Below are 18,596 nucleotides of genomic sequence, written 5' to 3'. Positions count from 1 at the left end.
AGGGTACCTGTAGTGTGCGAGAAAAAGGGGGTCTTGAGTTCTATGTGACAAACCTTAGGAGCTAGCGACCACATATGCTACACTATTGGGTCCTAGGAATAAAAGCTAAACCTCGACCTGAAGCTTAATACATGGCCTCAACCAATATAATCTAGGTGGGAGATTAGTATTGCAAAGGAAGAAAAGCGTGATCCAGCTTATAGCCCAAAAAGACCTTACAATAAGAATCTATACATGCCACTAAAAGAAGTTTTAATGGCAATTCGGTAGGAGACACTACACTCATTATTAAATTCAATTTTAAAGAGCGTCGCGTGACCACGGTGAAGAAGATTGCGCTTGTCTAAGGGGCTTGTACTTTCTCCTTGAGCATGTCGATGCGGCTCTTGTGCGGGATGTCGGTGGCAAAGAGCATGAGACATCCATTTTTTCATGTCAGGTAGTTGCCATTCCTAACCAGTTGCATCCGAAGCAAACATCTTTGCATACTATACCCCCAGACCTCGTTGATTGCCTTCCATCACGAGGCGGCCATGGACCTCATCGTCGGAGCCTCGAACGACGCCGTGAAATCCCTCGTCAACAAGCTCGGCAGCCTCCTCGCGCAGGAGTACACCCTGATCCGGGACGTCCGGGATGACATCCAGTACATCAACGACGAGCTGGCCAGCATGCAGGCCTTCCTCAACCGGCTCAAGCGGGAGGGAGGCAGCCACGACGAGCAGCGGCAGGACTGGATGAAGCAGGTCCGGGAGGTCGCCTACGACATCGAGGACTGCGTGGACAGCGTCAGCCACCGCCTCGGCGGCGAGCCCCGCGGCAGCGGCCGTCTGGTCGCTCTCCGGCGGGCGTGGTACCTGCTCGCCACGCTGTACGCGCGCCGCTGCATCGCCGCCGAGATCGGCAACCTCAAGGTCCGGGCGCAGCATGTCGGCGAGCGGCGCACCAGGTACGGGGTAGAGAACCCGGCAAGCGGTGGCGGCCCCGGCGGCGAAGCTGAAGGGGACGACGCTCCTCGGGACAGCCCACTTCCTCCGCCACAGCTCATCGGCAACACGGAGCCTGTCGGAATGGACGAAGCCATGGAGGAGCTCCAGCCATGGTTTACGATGGAGAACGTTGATGACCATCGGCATCAGCTGAGGTTCCTTGCCATTGTTGGGTTCGGTGGCCTTGGCAAGACGACACTCGCCATGGTGCTGTACCGCAATTTTGGGGACAAATTCGATTGCAGAGCAACTGTGCTCGCTTCGCAGAAGTTCCATCTGCAGGCACTTCTGAGAGGCCTCGTTAAGCAGCTCCATGAGAAGCAGGCTGCTGCTTCCAAGAGTCAACTCCACGGGATTGAGGAGTGGGGAGAAGAAGTGCTGAAGAAGAAGCTCGCCGATCAATTAAAGGATAAGAGGTATTTAATTTGTGATTATGACCCCTAAAAGATTCCAGTTTGATCTTTGTTATTGTATAAATGGAGTTACTCTTGTTACTCTTTAATTTCCTTTTTGAAAGATGCAGTATGATGATGCTTAGCATTAGAAAATGCTTGAAACAGGTACCTTCTCCTGATAGATGACATATGGTCAGTATCAGCATGGGAGAATATCAGAGATTCTTTGCCAAAAAATGACAAGGGCGGTAGTATAGTTGTTACAACAAGGTTTAAATCCGTAGCCGAAGCCTGCCGGCGCCAACATGGTCATGTCTACGAGCAGAAGCCCCTCGGTGAAAAAAATGCACACAAACTATTCCATCAAATTATCTCAAGTGCTCGTGATGTCCCCACGTTTTATGCTGAAACCATTCTGGAGAAATGTGGAGGTTTACCTTTGGTCATAATTGTAGTTGCAGGGCTTCTGGCTAGTAAACTGAAGTCAGGGACTTACCGTGAAGTAGATCGCTACCGAGAAATAGATCGCCATTTGGTTGAAGTAGGCAAGGATTTACCGGAAGAGTTGAGTAAAAATCTCACCACAGAAGGAGTGACACACATATTGAGTCGTTGCTACAATCATTTGCCAGCTGATCTGAAGACCTGTCTCCTGTATTTGAGCATGTTCCCCAAGGGATGTTGGATCAGCAGAAAGTGCCTGATCAGGAAGTGGATAGCTGAGGGGTTCATCACTGAGAAGCACGGGAAGACTGTCGAGGAAGTAGCTGAGGAATGCTTCAATGAACTCATTGGTCGGAGCCTAATCCGGACTATCAACAACAGCAGTAACGGCAAAGTGAAGAGATGCCAAATTCATGACATGGTTCACGAGTTCATTGTCTTCAAGTCAAGTGAGGAGAATTTCATCACCGTTGTTGGAGGTCACTGGCAGACACCATTTCCATGCTACAAGGTGCGCCGTCTGTCTGTTCATAAAAGTGATCAGCAAGAAAAGGAAACAGTAGAGAGGATGAAATTGTCGCACGTCCGATCCTTGACAGCATTGGAGAGTTTCACAGCTCTTCATTCAACACTGCTCAAGTTTCAAATACTTCAGGTGCTAGATCTTGAGGGTTGCAAGGACTTGTCCTTTCATCAGCTCAAGAAAATATGCAAGATGCCACAGTTAAAGTACCTGAGCCTGCGCCGGACAAGCATCAATATGATCCCAAAGAAGATAGGTAGACTGGAAAATCTTGAGGTACTTGACATAAGGGAGACAAATGTCTGGATTTTACCATCGTCGGTGGAGCACCTCAAGCGATTGGTGCATCTACTTGCTGGAAATAAGAAAAGCCGGATTGCATTAAAATTAACTGAAGGAATCACAAAGATCACAGCGCTACAGACGCTATCTGGGATAGAAATCTGTGGAAGCTCAATCGGTGACAACATGGACAGATCAACTAAAGGAGGAACAGTAACGGTAAAGGAACTCGCTAAAAGCACCGGTGCCAAGAACAGAGATGGTTGTTGTCATTCCCGGCTGTTCACGACACATTTCAGATGCAAGGGAGCTACTACAGGATTAGGTAAACTGGGCCCAGTTGCAGCATTGGAGAACCTCACCAACCTGAAGAAACTCACCATTTACAGACTTGGAAGCTTCACCGATGGCGATAATGTAATGCTATTGTCTGCCATTGAGCATTTGAGCAGTTGCTCCCTCAAGTTTCTTGCAATTGATGATGATTACACAGGCTTCCTGGACAGCAAGTTCAATTCTTCACAGGCGCCACCGGAGCACCTGCAAGCCCTCGGCCTCTCGGGCAAGTTGTCTCAAGTACCTAAGTGGATTGGGCGCCTACACAACCTCGAAAAGCTAACTCTGTCGTTGACTTCACTAAGGACAGATACACTGGTGGTTCTTGCTGGGCTGCCTCAGCTTTTCTCTCTCACTTTCTCACTCGACGCTGCAAACAACGATCAAAGTGTTCTCAAAATTTTGCGCAAGAACACTTTAGAATCAAAAGGGCAGATATTTGTGCCAGCTGGGGGGTTCAAGGGCCTCAAATTACTACGCTTATTGGCACCTGTTCTGCCATCTCTGAGCTTCCTAGAAGGGGCAACGCCAGAGCTTCAGAGGCTTGAGTTGCGGTTCAGAATGATGGAGGGAATTTACGGTCTGGCAAACATTATGAATCTCCAGCAGGTGCTCTTGACTGTCAGCAGTCAGGCACCCCAAATTGCCAAGGAGATGGTGTCTCAGATCAGGATATCAGCTAGCATGATTCGGAAGATTAATGCCCCCAGTGTGGTTATCGACGAGTATACCGAGGATGGTATGCCGGAGCAGGTGGCGAGATCCTCATAGCTTCACATTTCAGTACTCGCACATGAGGAGCATGTAAATTGGGAAGCGTTGAACCCCTTATGGGGGCCGCACCTTTGTTAGGCCTTGTTTAGTTGGTCAAATTGGGAGGTGCCAAATTACTGTGCTGGCACTGTAGCACACTGTAGCGTTTCGTTTGTATTTGTGAATTATTGTCCAAACATTGACTAATTAGGCTCAAAAGATTCGTCTCACAAAGTACAATAAAACTGTGCAATTAGTTTTTAATTTTATCTACATTTAGTACTCCATGCATGTACCGCAAGTTTAATGTGATAGGGAATCTTCTTTTTGTATAGTGCCAAAGTTGAGAGTTGGGGGTGAAGTAAACAAGAGGTTAATATAGCCGGGAACAGCCCACCGGCGTGGCTTACAATCCAAGTAGCACAAGATATACATGGCCAACTACTTATCTAGATACATCTTGGTTTGTTACAACAGAATCCAATCTACAACAACTAAGGCCACGTTATCTTGCGCTACATGGTTCACACGATACATGATACATATCTTAACAGAGCACATGGAGATTGGAGAGGCTCAAAAGGAGCCACCATCATCTGAGACATCCTTTTTCTCTTTGATTTCCACCAGTGAGTTCCATACATCATGATACTCTGTGTTTGAAATGGTGTTGAGGAGTAGACATTCAGATATATACTGTAGTTCAAAACGGATCCTTAATTGTAGAGCTCTTCTATGGTACACAATACTAAGTGTATACCACTATTCGAAAAGGATCAGTATGGAAGCATCCGACGGTCAAGATTAATTGTATACCACTGAAAACTTGACCTGTGATATGGGTAGTATAGGTAGTACAAGGGTATTATGGGAAAGATTACGAGCGGCATCATCGTAATATACTTGTGACATCACTTTTCATTTCTACATTTTTATTTTTTCATTATCATTTCTTCCTCATCCCATCTTCCTGTCGTGTACGGCGGCAGGACCGGCGTCGTGAGCGCTGGGCACCTTGCTCGTGCGTGCGGCGGCGAACTGCTGGAACGGGCTTGCACGGCCCCCTCGGCGAGCGCATGGTTGGGGGAGGGGGGGGGGGGGGGGGGGGGGGGTCCAGGAGTAACATACATGCATTCTGCTGGGGAGAGTACCATCCGACATCCGTCATGGTGATGTTAAGTCTGCTAACATTCTTCTTGACGAAGAATAATTCAACCCAAAAGTTTCAGACATCGGGACCTCAAGTCTGCTGGCACGAGGAAAGGCGGAGATGACAGAGCGTGTCATTGGGGACATGAGTTACATAGACCCGATATACATGGAACAAGGGATCGTCGCACAGAAGAGTAATGTGTGTAGCTTCGGAATTGCTCTTATAGAGCTTGTTACAAGGCGGGCTGCAACGTATGATGAGAAGAGGAGCTACATTGAAAACTTTGTTGGTGCTTGTCAAGACAATAGAGCAAGGTTCTTATTTGATAATGATGTCGCATGTGAGGACGACATTATGATCTTGGAGATGGTAAGTGGAGTCGCTGTGGAGTGCCTGAGGCCTAATCCAGAAGAACGCATGGATATGAAACAAGTGGAACACCACCTTAAGGGTATTTTTGGACAATCTGCACAGAATGGGCAGGAGAGGAAACTTTCGGGGAGGTCTTAGTCCTGCACCGGATGATGTTGCTTTGCTTAGAAACCACACATATGAACAGAGACGGCTTTACAACGTGAACAAACGGCTTATGACGGATGCATGCACCTAACTGGACTGCAAATGGTGTGCTCGCTTGACTTGCTCAGCTCAAGACTCTCAAGCTTTGGCATTGCTCCTTCCAGGAAGCTTACAGGTGGCAGCACTGGTGCCGCAAAGCGCAGCAGTTTAAGCTTTTCAAATCCTCCTGCTACCACAAAGATCTCTCCTGCTGAATCCATTGCATTCTTGCGCAGAATCTGGAGGACACTTGCTTTTTTCTTTGTAGTATCAAGGGTAAAAATCAAAGAGAACTGCTCTTGTAAGTTGTAACACAGGCACCTTGGCCGACTTGCCGTGGCCGCTCTAGCCGCCGGCTCCTCTGAATGAAATGTTCCGATGGGCGCACTCCGCCCCATTGCTTTCTTAAAAAAAAAATTCAAAGAGAACAGCTCAGGCGGCTCGCTAAGAACCATCGAGGTACTTTCTGTGAATGAAGTTAAGGACAGGGTTAGCTTCTCAAGGTTGTGCAGACTGCTGAACCAGTCCGGCACTCTGGACATGTGCTTAAAGGTAACACTTAACAGCAAGCTAACCAACCTCCGACTCCAATATGGCAATGGCAGCGTCCTCGCCGGCAGTGTTGATGGTCCTCTCCAGCGGCCCCCATATGGCCCGGTTGATCCTCCTCTTGATGCCCGTAATCACCAGCGCCGACTCCCCTCGTCTCTGCAGACACCAACAAATCACACGCCTCAAAATCCCCCACGCATCCAGAAAAATTCCAGAAGGGATGCAGACAGGGGACGCTGCAAGCTGCACTGTTGTTGAGCTTTCTTAAGAGTGTGTTTGGATGAAGGGACGGAGGGGACGGGACAGGATTATCATTTTTAGGATGGGATGATCCCACCTGTTTGTTGCTAGTCCCAAGTTCGGTCTGGCCCAACTGGCAGGAGCTCGGTCCGCGACTCCGCGGAGGATTTTTCCGAGACGAACTCCGGAATTGCGCTGGCGGATGGGAAGTACGAACTCCGGAATTGCGCTGGCGGGTGGGAAGTGATGGACACGCGGCCATGGTCACCGTTGCCAACTATGTACAGGTAAGAACGATTATCGTTACTTATCTGAAATTTGATGTTGATGTCTCCGTTAGAGCCGATGAATGTACCACCGAAGTAGAAGAATGCATGATGTGCCGCGCGTGCAGCATCCTGTTCTTCTTTCTTCATCAAAGAACATCTTCACCGGACGAGGCAAAAATGCCTCTTTCTTCTTTGTCGTGGCTGAACTCAGTGGAGAGCGATTTGGGAGCAGATGTCTGCGCCGGCCATCGCAGTTCATCTTCTCACTTCAAGATGAAGCAGTTGTTGCTGTCAGGCAAGACGTGTTTGAATTCGTGGGTGACGCGGTGGATTGCAGCCGCCGGGAAGAAGTTGCTTGTTCTTCTCCGATCTTCTCATGCTGATTGCCTCACCGCTAGATATCAAAAATCTAATTGCGGTCGAGGCACCTCTATATGATAGTTGTTCAATTAGAACATGAAAACGTGACTCAATTGGTCTTAGTTAGTCTTTGGGACGGAGTGGAAGAAGCTAGTAGGATTAGGAAACTTGGTGGTATATTTTTATTAGTGAAGTCGGGAAGTAGCCGTGAAGACTCTCGGTGAAGAGCGAAACCGCTCGGGGAAGGAACGCTCAGTGGAGAGCGTGCTGATAACGTGTTTAGAATTGAGTGCTTGAATGTAAAATGAGATAGAACAGAGTGAATGATTGTCTGTATTGATCTTATAAAGTCTGTACGTGTATATATATACATGATGAATGAGCACCACGAAAGGACAAGGTCATGTCACCGTCCGCACCTCTTGGATTTAGATCACATGGTAAATGTTCTCTAAACAGAAACTTCCACCGTTTGAGATCCGTGCAACGAATAAGAGCTCTTAGATCTATATCCCAAACCCTAGCATCTCTTTTTCCTCCGTGCGTTGCTCGACGCAGCTCCATGCGTGGTCCGCTGGCCACCGTGCCGCTGCGCGTGTCGCCCCTATGGCTGGCCGCCGCCGCCACGCTCGGCCGCGTTGCCGTTGCCTGCTCGCTGGAACCCGCGCTCGAAGAAAAAAAATGTGGATTCAATTTTTTTCGATTGAAATGTTAGTCCAACAGTTTTTCAAAAAATATTGAAAATATTTTTATATTCAGTGGTGGGTGGGAGAGTTAGGAAGGAAGAATATAAAGTTGAGATGGGCATTGGATCTATTTTTCCACGAGATACACAGGAGCCCCTCCTGTCGCGGAGCCCGGTTATGGATGGATACGGACGCGAGTGGCAATCAGATTCAGTTTAGACCATGTTTTCAACTACATATATCGTTTCAGACTGCTATGCAATTTGTGCTTGAATGGATAATTCACGGCACATCATTTTGGCGTATCTCAGCTGCTAGTGAGCACCCAAGTTACCCCACAGGGGAGGCACTGCTGTACAAGGCTGAGCTGGCTCAACCGCTGGAGCCCCAAGCCCCCAACCAACCAAAAGCCCTGACCGGCCAAGAGATGCTCTGCTCTTTAATTTGCTGTAGGAACAGATTCGGATGCCTGTCCTTCCCTGAACGAACTCGGTTGGCCGGAATGCTTTGTGCTTGCCGTTGCTGCTGGTCAAGCGCTGCCTGCCTGCCTGCCTTTGCGCGAAGCTAGCTACTCCATAGCTCTGGCGGCGGCATGAGTGAGGAGCGAGGCTGGCACCACCCGTGAGCACGCCGGCGGCGAGGTGAGGGAGGTTGCTTGTTGCCTTGCGTTCGCTGATGGGAATGAAAGGTTTCGCTGCATCTGATTCTGACCTGACCTATTCTTTCCCTCCCATCCCTTTGCTCTCGGACCGCCGCCGGTGGCTGAAGAACGACTAGGCAGCGAAATACAGCAACTTGACGGCGTGCGGCCAGGAGATCAGGGACGAACAGAGATAGAGGCTGCCATGTCTTGGCAGCAGGACTACTTCGGACCTGAAAGAGGACCCACGATGACGATGAAGGACTGGCTGTTGTTCGGGTACATTCCTTCCGCGTCGGAATATGACTCCCTCTCCGACGAGGAGAAGAAGATGCTCGCGACGGAGCTGGGGCGGGCGCGGGCGAAGGAGCTAGCAGCGCAGCTGGCGATGCAGATGGAGCGGGCGGGGATGAGGGACCAGCTGTTGCAAGGGTACTTTCCTTCCGCGTTCCTCTCCGACGAGGACAAGAAGATGATCGCGACGGAGCTGGGGCGGGCGCGGGCGAAGGATCGAGCAGCGCAGCTGGCGACGCAGCGGGAGCGGGCGGGGATGATGGTGGCGGAGGCCAAGGAGGAGATGAGGCAGGTGCTCAAGGTCATGGACTACCTCCCCGGGAAAATCTCCGAGCTGCTGATGCTGTTGTCGGAGGCCGAGCCCGGGGCAGGCGGCGGCTCCACTCCCAACGGAGCTCGGCTCCGGCGTCGCCTGGCGTTCGTGGGGAAGGAGCTGAGCGCCATCGTCGCCGCGCTGCGCCTGCTGGCGGCACCGGCAGCGCCGTGGCCGGAGCACTGCGACCCCCGCATCAAGGCCCGGCTGACGCACCTGAGGGACCTGGCGGACTGGACCGGGGACCTCCTCCACTACGGCTACACGGCCCGTCTGGCGGAGGAGTTCCCCGAGCTGAACCTGGCCTGGATCGAACAGCTCCTGCTGGTCGCCGGCGGCCAAGATTCTCCTCCTGGCCATTCTGATCCCCCACCTCCTCCAAGTCCTATTCCTCCTGGTGATGATGCCGGCGCCTCGACGGCGGTGGTGTTGCCTCCCAATAGCAGTGGGCAGCTCATGGGGCCCTTAGGCCTAGGCGACGGTAAACACCGTCTCTTTGGCATCGACGGCCAGAGGATGAAGCTCCTCCGGTGGCTCCTCACGGCCACCGGCGGCGAGGACGAGCGCAGACTCAGGATCATCGCCGTCGTCGGGCCCCCCGGGGTGGGCAAGACGGCGCTCGCCATGGATCTCCTGCGCCAGGTCGGAGGGCGACACTTCGACTGCCACGCTGCGGTCAGGGTGTCCCAGAAGCCGCTAGATACCCGCGACCTGCTCAAGCACATCATGTTGCAGATCATGGACACGGCAGCAATGGTGGCGGCGGCGTCGTCGTCCGAGCGCTCGCAAAGCACGTTGTTGGAAGGCGACGAGCACGAGCTGGCGTACGACCTGAAGAAATACCTCCAAGGCAAGAGGTATTTGTGTAGATCAGATAGTTTGTTACGGTTCATTTTAAAGTTCATGTATACGCGTTATTTCTTGTTTCTAACCTGTTAATTTTACTTGAGTCTTATTTCTTTCTAGAAGGGGAAAGCTATACTCTGCTCGGATATTTTATTCTAGAAAGCACTTGAAAAAAAGAGTTCAGATGGTTATAAATATAAGAGATATTGCGGTAGACTGTACTAGACCAGTGAGATGCTTTACTGCATAGTTATTAGGATCGGACCGGACAATGAATCGGTCGAGCTCTTGGTTCGCGGTTTGATTGGTTCAACACGGTTCAAATATGGTAACTTATCAACCAAAATTACAAACACAGCTGCAGCTTGATGGTTGCTATCCACGTTGCCGAAGGCAAGGGTGGGGGGTTTGAACCCCAGCCACGCCATTTTCCTCCCATTTCTTCCTTGTGCGCTCCTTTTTCCCTTGCTAGCTCCTTGCGCTCGGTTTTCTCCAGTCTGTACCGGTTTCTTGTTCGATTTTATACCGGTTTCTTGCTAAAAACCGTCGGTTAAACCAATTTTTTCTGGTTCGATTGCTTATCCGATCTTTTAGGCGGACCGAACCAGTCGAGGCTCTGGTTCGATCTTTTACCGGTCGGACCGCCGGTCCGGTCGGTCCTAATAACTGTGCTTTACTGTGTTCTCTATGCAAGCACCTGCAAGCCACCATGAGCATGTGCTCCCCACCTGCTTGTGGTCCCGCAAACACTCTCCGAGTCTCTTGCAAGCACATAGTTTTTCAAAAAAATCTTCTGAAAAATTATGTATCGAGAGTTTTACTTTTTTTTTCTAAAAAGATTTCTAATAATTAATTTTCCAATATTTTAAAATTTACCACGTCATCGCGCATACGCCCCTGGCCGCCCCTTCCTCTCACCTGGGCCGCCCCCTTCCCCCGCTGCCCTTTTACCCCTTCTCTGCTGTCGTCCTCCGCCACCTCGCTCCCCCCCTCCTCCGCTACCTCGCTCGCCCTTCTTGTAGCCCATCCCGAGCCACCGCCCGCCTGCGCCCTCCCCGAGCCGCTGCCCGCCTATGCGCATCCCCGAGCCGCCGGGAAGCGCGCGAAGACCTCGTCCGACCCCGATTCCGCCACCACCGACGTTGCCGTGGGGGAGGATTTTGTCGGGGCGCTCTCCGACGACATCCTCCCCAGATCCTCGGCCACTTCCGCACGCCCGACGCCGTCCGGACCTGTCTCGTTGCTCGGTGCTGGCGCCGCGTGTGGGCGCTTCTCTCGAAGCTCCGCGTCCCCTTCCTCCCCAAGCCCAACGATTTTCGCGCCGCCCACCAGGTGCGCCTCCGAATCCTCCTTGTTTGGGGCCATGCCGGCGGCACCGACGTCGGCCTGGAGTCCCTCGTGATCTGGCTCCCCACCGCCACGGCACGCGTCTCCCGGCCGCTTGGCCCTCTTCATCAGGCGTCCGTGGGAAGAAATGCGTGGGAAGAGGAGGGAGGCGTTGTTGAGCTGGTCCTGCTTCGATGATGCCGCCTCCATCTCGATGTGTCTTGAGTTTCTCTGCCTTGCTGTGCCTCCCGTCGGCGTGTTCACCCGGCTCACCAACCTCAGGCTGGAAAGCGTCCTGTTCCACAGTCCGTCCGAGCTAGCTTCCTGGGTCCCATGAACTGGTGCTAGCGGGCAAAAAATCTTTCGGGAATGGATAAGGCGCACGCGGGAAAAGGAAGGTCAGGGCCATTGGAGGAGGAGCAGACTCGCGCATATTTGCGGGAGTGCGGAGGCTGGATTCGCGTCGGGGTGTTTTTGCAGCAGGTTTTAGGGAGCCGTTGAAGGCTTCTTTTTTTTTTGTTGTTTTCCTCTAATTAAGATATTATTAGGGTGATTAAAGTGAGCTCTTGGAGTTGCTCGTAAGCACCAAAATATCTGCGTCGTTGTCTAATTATAAACAACTGGTCCACCAAATGCAACTGCACTCCCGTATGGATTAATAATTATGGGAGTAATAATTTTAAAAAATTCATGAAAAAATTGGGATCTATACATAATTATTAGAAATTCATGAAAAAATAGGACCCATAACTAATTATCAAAATTGTTTAGCTTACGCTGTCTCTTTTTCGTTAAATACTCTAAACAGTACTAATATAGGTATGTGCTTATCTTTATCTTATTATGATAGATTTTAGTAAGTAAATTTACTCTATATATTTTTTTCATACGCATTTGGTTGTTTCACATGAAATCCCACATCGGTATGTGTTTGATATGTGTTTAATTGAACTCTTAATTTTAGCTACTATTTCCAGCCTACAAAAACAAAAATTCTTGCATTTGGAAAAAAATCCCACAAATAAAGTAGAAATTTGACCACAAATGGGGCCTACCTAATTATATTGAATGCCTAATCAAGTGACCAAATATATATTTGCCATTCTTAATTACGTTATCCCATGATTTGTGCCAAAAAAAAAGTAAAGTCAGCCTAAATATCTGGAACTAGCTAATTAATAAGGGTCTCAGGGTCATATCTTTTATTCTCCTGGGCAACAAATTGAGCTGTAAAAAGAATAAAACTTGTATAATTTGTGAAGCTAAATAAATATGTATTTGAAAGCTCTTATAAAAAAATCATTTCAATAGTAACCTAGGTGCCTTACTACACATACATAAAAAATCTAGCACAAGAGGTGACTACCTCCTCCACTTTAAAGTTTTGTGTATTGCGCTTCAACAAACAAAACAATGTGATATTTCCTAGGACCATTTCAACTGGATCCTTTATTGTAGTTGCTCTTAAGTAAAAATACTATAGTGTATCGCTACTTTAAGTAAAAATACTATAGTTTTGGTATTATTATTGTGTAATAAACTTATGCTAATATATATCAAGGTTACATGAAAGTAAATAACAACTCCAATACGTACTTTAACAAGGTGAGGGGATATCTAAAATTTTACATTTTGATGCATCATGCACTTTTGTTTAATGTTGTGATACAACTTTAATATAAAACTTTTTAATGTTTGCAATCCTCACTGAGCTATCCGTGGGAAATATTTTGACCCTATTTTTGCGAGAAAAAAAATCTGTCTAATTGCCTCTTTTGTTATGTTCACTGGCAGGTATCTCATTGTAATCGATGATCTATGGCGAACATCAGATTGGGAAATCATCCGGGTTGCTTTTCCACACAATGATTGCAATAGCAGGATAATAATTACAACTCGTGTCTGGAGCATAGCTTGTTCGTGTTGGCCGACTTTGGATGGGTTGGGCGACAAGGTTAAACGAGAATCGCCCTTCAACAAAGAGGAGGAAGAAGAAGAAAGAGAAGAGAGAAGAATTGGGAGGCAAATTGAGGAGGATGAGGAGGAAGAAGAAGAAAGAGAAGAGAGAATAATTGGGAGGCAAACTGAGGATTTGTTTGTGCACGAGGTTAAGCCACTAGGTGAGCTGGATTCCAAACGGCTATTCTCGGATGCAGCATTTGGTTCTGGCGGCACTTGTCTATCAGATAATTCCTGCAGCCTGGTTTTTGATGAAATACTAAGGATATGTAATGGCATACCCTTGTTTATAATCGCGATGGCTAATATGATGAGGCAAGAGCAAGAAGAGGTGGCGGACAAGGTTGCAGCGGGTTGGCTGGAAAGAATCCCAGAACTCAAACAAGTAGAAGAGGCACTATCCCCAAGCTACTATGATCTTCCACAGGAACTCAAGTTACTGTCCTTGTACATGAGTTCATTTGCCCGGGGGCACAAGATTGAAAAACATGATCTCTTCATGAAATGGGAAGCCGAGGGGCTCATTGCTCCGGATACGGGGAGAGAAATTCAGGATTTGGCAGAAGAGCATTTCACGGGGCTCGTCGAAAGGTATATCATCTGCCCGATGACTTGCAGAGAAAATGATTTTGAGGTGGACAGATGGTACTATGTCAATGATTTTATGCTTGAGTTCCTTTCCTCTGTATCGGCCCAGGAAAACTCCCTAGCTACGAGCCGCACGATCAAATCAGCCACCGCCGCCGCCGCAGCAGCAGGAGATGGAGACAAAAAGGCATGGAAACTTGAACGGCTGTTCTTCCACCAGCCTAACGCAAAGCTCCCAGTGCTTCTGGAAAGATCGGATGTTTCTCACACCCGTTCACTCACAGTCTCTGGTTTAGTGAACAAAATACCTCTCGACAAGTTTGTTCATTTGGTGGTATTGAGTCTTGAAGGTTGGCAGAACTTAGAGGACGATGATCTGGAGCAGATATGCAGCAGCAACTTTCGGCTCAAGTATGTAAGTGTCAGGAACACACCGATCAGCAAGCTTCCACCCCAGATCACTGAGCTGGGTTATCTTGAGACATTGGACATAAGTCACACACAGATTAGTAAGCTCCCATCTCAACTGTGGGAGCTAGGAGAGCTCCGGGTGCTGGACCTAAGAGGCACACAAATAACGATGCTGCCCGGGCCTATGCGTCATCGGGCGGTGCACTTGAAGCATGTTCTCATTAACTGTGACGAAACGGATTCAGCAGTTACAGAGGTGCCGGAGGCTATTGTGTATTGTCCGCGACTGGAGTGGCTGGAAACCGTTGATTTAAGCAACTGCTCTGCAACCCTCGTCAAAAAACTCGCTCTACAGGAATCCTTGAAGGTGCTTGGAGTAAAATGGCCGTTTCACAAGTGCTATGACGAACGATACCAGAAAGCCTTACGATTAGCCATCCAAAAATCAAAGAACCTCGAGTCTCTGACAATTCACTGTGAGTTGGGTTGCTCCATGGAGTTCCTAGATACTCTGCCAAATGCCCCTCCTCAGAGTCTGAAAAACATCAGAATTTATGGGAGGTTTCTAACTGTTCCCAAATGGATCCCAGGACTGGACAACCTTAGTTTCTTGCAGATCACAGTCTGCAAACTAGCGCCAGAAGATATAAAGCTTTTGGGGACATTGCATGGATTGGAGTGTCTTGTTCTAGGCTTGGATTTCCTCCCGGAAGAAGCAATAGTGATCGGATGTGATGGATTTATTAACCTCCAGAAGCTCGCCATCGGTTGCCGGATACCATGGTTGGTTTTCCAAACAGGATCCATGCCGAAACTTACAGGCCTAGATCTGAGGATGCTCTCCGCGGACCCGGCAGGGCAGGATAGTGAGCCTTCAGGCATCGCCAACCTACTGAATCTGGAGCAGATCACCATCCACTACTACCCAGGCTACACCAACTGTCGCAAAGTCACGGCGGTGGTCGATGCTGTAAGGAGGCAAGTTGCTGAGCTCGGGTACACGGTCCGGATCATGATTAATGATGTCGAGGACGACGCGAAACGTTCTTGCGGTGACATGCAGCTAACAGCGACAAGTTGATAACACCAATTACTTGGTAATATAATTCTAACTAGCTCTAGCTGTTTTCCTTTATTTCCTTTTTGTTTCAAAACTGCAGTAGTCTTGCGTCGATGTAATTAGTCACTCAATGATCAAGTCCATCAGAGAAAAGATGGACATGATCGCTCAATATAGTTCAGCTAGCCTCACTTGCACTTGGCACGAAATAAAAAATGGTTCACGGCAGGATGCCTAGGTGGAAAATGTTATTATGTATTCTCTTGATCACAATGGCACAAATATATCCCAGCCATGGTACTCATACTTTCCAAATGTGCCGTTTCCTCGCAACGGCTCTTTTATTCTGCTATCGAGCAGCTCTTAGCCTCGCTCTCACCGCCGCATGCAATTTGTGTTTGTGGTCTACTCTTTCGGCATGATGTGTCAGCCTAAATCCAATAGGCATCCTTGAGAAAACAGGTTTATCAAAATGTAAGAGGATAGAAAAGCCAAAGGAATGCAATCCACTACCACCTCAAATTCTAAGATATATCCCGTCTCTGAACAACCCCAAGGAATCTATTATCTTAATATTATCTTGTTCAAATAAGCAACCATCACTACAGCACGGTAGGGATTTAAAGGCGTTCTCTTGGAGGCGTTTTTGGCAATGCCTTTCTATCTGTTCTATGAAGGTGTTTTCTGTAAAATGCTAAAAAAATCAATATCCTTTCAAGGCATCCTACCCAAAACGCCGCAAATAGTCCCTATTAAGAGGCGTTTTGTGAAAATGCCATATACTTAAGAAGGCACTTCGATGAAAACGTTTAATCTTGCCGTTGGGTAAAGTTTGGGCACACTCACTCTTTCCCCTACCCACACCCAGGCGTTGTTTCCCCAATCCACACCCTCCCCATACCCAAACAAAAATTAATTGCCCATACCCAATGGATAATGGGTAATAATTAGTGGATATGGGTAATGGGGTGTGCGGAGGCTATTGGATTCACGTTACAGCAATTGACTGCTGATTTACGTTGAGCTCTTCACATAGAAAAAAGTATACATATAGAAAAGCTACAAAGTATTATAAATACTATTTTTTGTTAACTTAATATTAATACACCAAATGACTTCAGAAATTCTTGTGTGCGGATGACACAACAGAACAGACAAATACTGAACAACTGAATCTTTCATGGGCATTTGACACCATGCATCAACCATTGACACCATGCGTCAACCAATAAACAATACAAATCAAGGACGATGCCATTATCAATAATCAACATTCTATCATCCTACAAGAAAATGCGATACATGTGAACATTGAAGTGATCCAGCCCCTCAGATCTTCAGATCAAATAATGTTAGAAAGGTTCCAGCTTCCCACTAAAGTCTTCATTGCAGCTTACATGCTGTCCATGAATGCAGACATTGAAGCTTACATGCCGACCTTACCTGAAGAAAACAATACTAGTAGTAAGCTCATGTTCTTTCTGTGCCTTTTTATTCAGGCAATCAAAAACACTACTATATTTATGTCCCAAGTCTGAACGACAGTATTTACAGAATGGCAACATTTATTGTGGAATGTAGAACACGACCATAAAATCGAGAGGTGACTATCAATGAATTCTAAACTGCAGTGACACAGTAAAATCGACCATAAAATGGAGAATCAAATGTTAATAACAGACAAACTTAGTGCTAAAAACTTCTAGTTGTTTCAGTTTCAGCATTGCAACTTCGCCAGGAATCAATTGTCATTTGCACAGTACAGTCAAACATGAGAGCTTACCTTCTATCACATGCCTAATCAGCATTGGTCTGACCGTCTTGACTTGGGGCGTGTACTGATGATTCAGAAATGAGCACATCATCTTCTACAGATCTAGGCTCAGCTGTCCCAAATATAAAAATTTAGAAAGCCCACAAAAACAACTAAAGTACCAGAATAATTATAGTTCAGATATGTACCTGGTATGCGACCCTTTAGCCAATCATGTGAGCACATTATAGCCTCAATTGTTTCTGGGAGGAGGTTACAACGATAGTCATCAAGTATTCGTTTTGCTGAACTGAAAGTCGACTCAGATGCAATATCCCAATATTTCTCGAATTTTTCCACCATTGGGACAGCCATTGCAGCAACAAATGCATTATCGCTGAGCTTCCACTGACGGAGAAGAGGATAAATTCCACAGAAATCATTGAAGTACAGACTAGCCGTCGGATATTTTGTTCCTGAAATTCTTTTCGTCACATCATAGAATACGTTAAGGCAATATGCTACAGATCGAACATGCTGCCAATCCTCATCGGAGAGCACAAACTTGTATGAATTGTCGCATTCATGAAGTCTGTCAAAGGCATCACGGAATTTGATGGCTCTTTCAAGCATAAGTAAGTAGAGTTCCATCTAGTTGGGACATCAGACTTGAGAGATAACTTAGGATCATTAACTTGATTTGCAAGCAATTTGAATTTTTCCTTTCTCAATGCTGAACCATTCACATACTTGACAGATTCTCAAATATTCCCTACTGCTGAAGAAATTACACTCAAACCATCTTGGACAACTAAATTCAGCACATGAGCTGCACACCGAATATGAAAGAGTTTTCCGTCCAAGTGCAACGCTTTCTTTGACAAGAGAAATTTCTTGACATCTCCAACAACAACATTGTTGACGGTGCAGTTGTCTAGTGCAAAGGAAAATATTTTCCTATCCAAATTCCAAGGATATAGCCTACTTATGATTTCTTGGGCAATGTGCTCACCCGTGTGGGGAACCTCTGCATGTGCAAACCCTATGAGCCTCTTATGCAAATTCTAGTAATCATCAATATAATGTGCAGTGATACTCATATAACCACTCATTTCAGTGTGAGTCCACATATCAGATGTTAAGCTGAACCGACCTGGTTGTTTCTCAAACACTTGGTACACTTTCAACTTTTCCTCCTCATAAACCCTCACGCAATTATCTTTTAGAGTTGTTCGATGTGCTAGTTTGAATGAAGGCTGCAGGTTATAGATGAATATTCTGGTATAGTAGTGTTCAGCCATATTAAAAGAGTAGCCATGAGCAAGAACCATTCTGGAAAAATCATCACGGCTGCGCTGCAGGTCAAACACAGGAATTAATATCTAGCTTTAACTGCCAAACTTTCTTCTCTTTGATGAAAGAAGCTTAGGACAGACCCCAATGTGATACCCTAAGTGACTAGTTCCAGCCCTATTACCAGCTACAAAATGCTTCTTACAATGTTTGCATGATGCTTTGGTAGTACCATCATCAAGCATAGTGACTTGAAAACCTTTCCAAACTAGTGATCACAACTTTTTATTTGCAAGCACAATATCTGTACTAACATCTTCCTCTAAATTTTCTTCTATCAAACTAACAAAGGAAAAGAAATATATAATGAGAAGTAGACAGGAAAAATACAAAAATAGCCACATGTGAAAGAAGACTCACTTGATACTGACCCCTTCAGGGTACAAGTTAAGTGGGTTGTTTTCCCTCTCTAGTGTGCCTCTGGAGCTTTCAACAATACCATGAGAGCCCACCCCATTGTTAGAGCCTCCAAATGTGATTGACATGATCACTCCACCTAAAGCTGCAATAAAA

General features: G+C 47.2%; 2 protein-coding genes and 1 long non-coding RNA gene across 4 annotated transcripts; 2 read left to right on the top strand and 1 right to left on the bottom strand.

The window, feature by feature from the left end:
• The first annotated feature begins 112 nt into the window (after window positions 1-112).
• LOC117833764 (disease resistance protein Pik-2) lies at window positions 113-3,986 on the top strand. The gene is made up of 2 exons (XM_034713364.2): window positions 113-1,405; window positions 1,550-3,986. Exons 1-2 carry the CDS (start codon window positions 534-536, stop codon window positions 3,738-3,740), a joined length of 3,063 nt encoding a protein of 1,020 aa, XP_034569255.1. The 5' UTR covers window positions 113-533; the 3' UTR covers window positions 3,741-3,986.
• Window positions 3,987-5,357: 1,371 nt separating this feature from the next.
• On the bottom strand, window positions 5,358-7,138 carry LOC117833837 (uncharacterized). Its single transcript, XR_011898897.1, has 2 exons — window positions 6,013-7,138; window positions 5,358-5,899 (listed from the first exon to the last, which is right to left on the bottom strand). It is a non-coding gene; the product is annotated as an uncharacterized lncRNA (long non-coding RNA).
• Window positions 7,139-7,799: 661 nt separating this feature from the next.
• LOC117833240 (disease resistance protein Pik-2) lies at window positions 7,800-18,213 on the top strand. 2 transcript variants are annotated; one of them, XM_034712671.2, is made up of 3 exons: window positions 7,800-9,644; window positions 12,754-15,014; window positions 17,488-18,213. In XM_034712671.2, exons 1-2 carry the CDS (start codon window positions 8,386-8,388, stop codon window positions 14,996-14,998), a joined length of 3,504 nt encoding a protein of 1,167 aa, XP_034568562.1. In that variant the 5' UTR covers window positions 7,800-8,385; the 3' UTR covers window positions 14,999-15,014; window positions 17,488-18,213. The 2 variants fall into 2 exon arrangements, with proteins under 2 accessions (XP_034568562.1, XP_034568565.1); XM_034712674.2 differs by lacking the exon at window positions 17,488-18,213 and having other exon boundaries at window positions 7,800-8,181; window positions 8,309-9,644; window positions 12,754-15,321.
• Window positions 18,214-18,596: the final 383 nt, after the last annotated feature.

The sequence above is a fragment of the Setaria viridis genome, chromosome 8 (assembly GCF_005286985.2).
Source record: "Setaria viridis chromosome 8, Setaria_viridis_v4.0, whole genome shotgun sequence".
In the NCBI taxonomy this organism is placed as follows: Eukaryota; Viridiplantae; Streptophyta; class Magnoliopsida; order Poales; family Poaceae; genus Setaria; species Setaria viridis.
Note: the sequence above shows the minus strand (reverse complement) of the source record. Positions and strands in the feature narration are given on the sequence as shown.

Bases quoted from the DNA above. Each gene is read 5' to 3' on its own strand.
- LOC117833764 (XM_034713364.2), top strand. From the start codon at position 534: ATGGACCTCATCGTCGGAGCCTCGAACGACGCCGTGAAATCCCTCGTC. The intron at 1,406-1,549 runs GTATTTAATTTG...TGCTTGAAACAG, and splicing joins GATCAATTAAAGGATAAGAG to GTACCTTCTCCTGATAGATG.
- LOC117833240 (XM_034712671.2), top strand. From the start codon at position 8,386: ATGTCTTGGCAGCAGGACTACTTCGGACCTGAAAGAGGACCCACGATG. The intron at 9,645-12,753 runs GTATTTGTGTAG...GTTCACTGGCAG, and splicing joins AAATACCTCCAAGGCAAGAG to GTATCTCATTGTAATCGATG.